This window comes from Meleagris gallopavo, chromosome 12 (assembly GCF_000146605.3).
Source record: "Meleagris gallopavo isolate NT-WF06-2002-E0010 breed Aviagen turkey brand Nicholas breeding stock chromosome 12, Turkey_5.1, whole genome shotgun sequence".
In the NCBI taxonomy this organism is placed as follows: domain Eukaryota; kingdom Metazoa; phylum Chordata; class Aves; order Galliformes; family Phasianidae; genus Meleagris; species Meleagris gallopavo.
Window position 1 is genome coordinate 19,206,609 of NC_015022.2, and position 338 is coordinate 19,206,946.

The 338-nt window shown below is 66.6% G+C and overlaps 1 protein-coding gene across 1 annotated transcript in view; it reads right to left on the bottom strand.

Annotated features, from left to right (window-relative positions):
- The window catches only part of RASGRF1 (Ras protein specific guanine nucleotide releasing factor 1), an 18,946-nt gene extending 18,614 nt beyond the window's left edge, over nt 1-332 (bottom strand). Inside the window, exon 1 of the mRNA XM_010717670.1 lies at nt 32-332. Within this exon, the coding sequence (XP_010715972.1) occupies nt 32-307 (276 nt within the window). The 5' untranslated portion in view covers nt 308-332. The remainder of the gene's footprint in view (nt 1-31) is intronic.
- Nucleotides 333-338: the final 6 nt, after the last annotated feature.

Below are 338 nucleotides of genomic sequence, written 5' to 3' on the forward strand. Positions count from 1 at the left end.
AGCGGGCGGTCGGGCGGCCCCGGGCACCCACCTGCTTCTCCAGGGAGTCCTTGGCCGAGAGGGAGGGCTTGGGGGAGGGCGCCCGGTCGCAGACGCAGCCCTCCAGCAGGTAGAGCCCCGAGGGCCGGGAGCTGGAGTCGGTCTCGAAGTAGAAGAGCATGTTCTGCAGCAGCGCGAACCACTTGGTGTGCCATTTTGTGTTGTCGGAGCTCCGCTTGCTCAGATAGCCCTTCCTGGCGCCGTCCTTCTTCGCCAGCAGCCCCAGGTAGGTGACGTGCCCGTCATTGAGCCGCATCCCCTTCTGCATCTTGGTGGGCTCCGCGGCTCCTCACATGGTC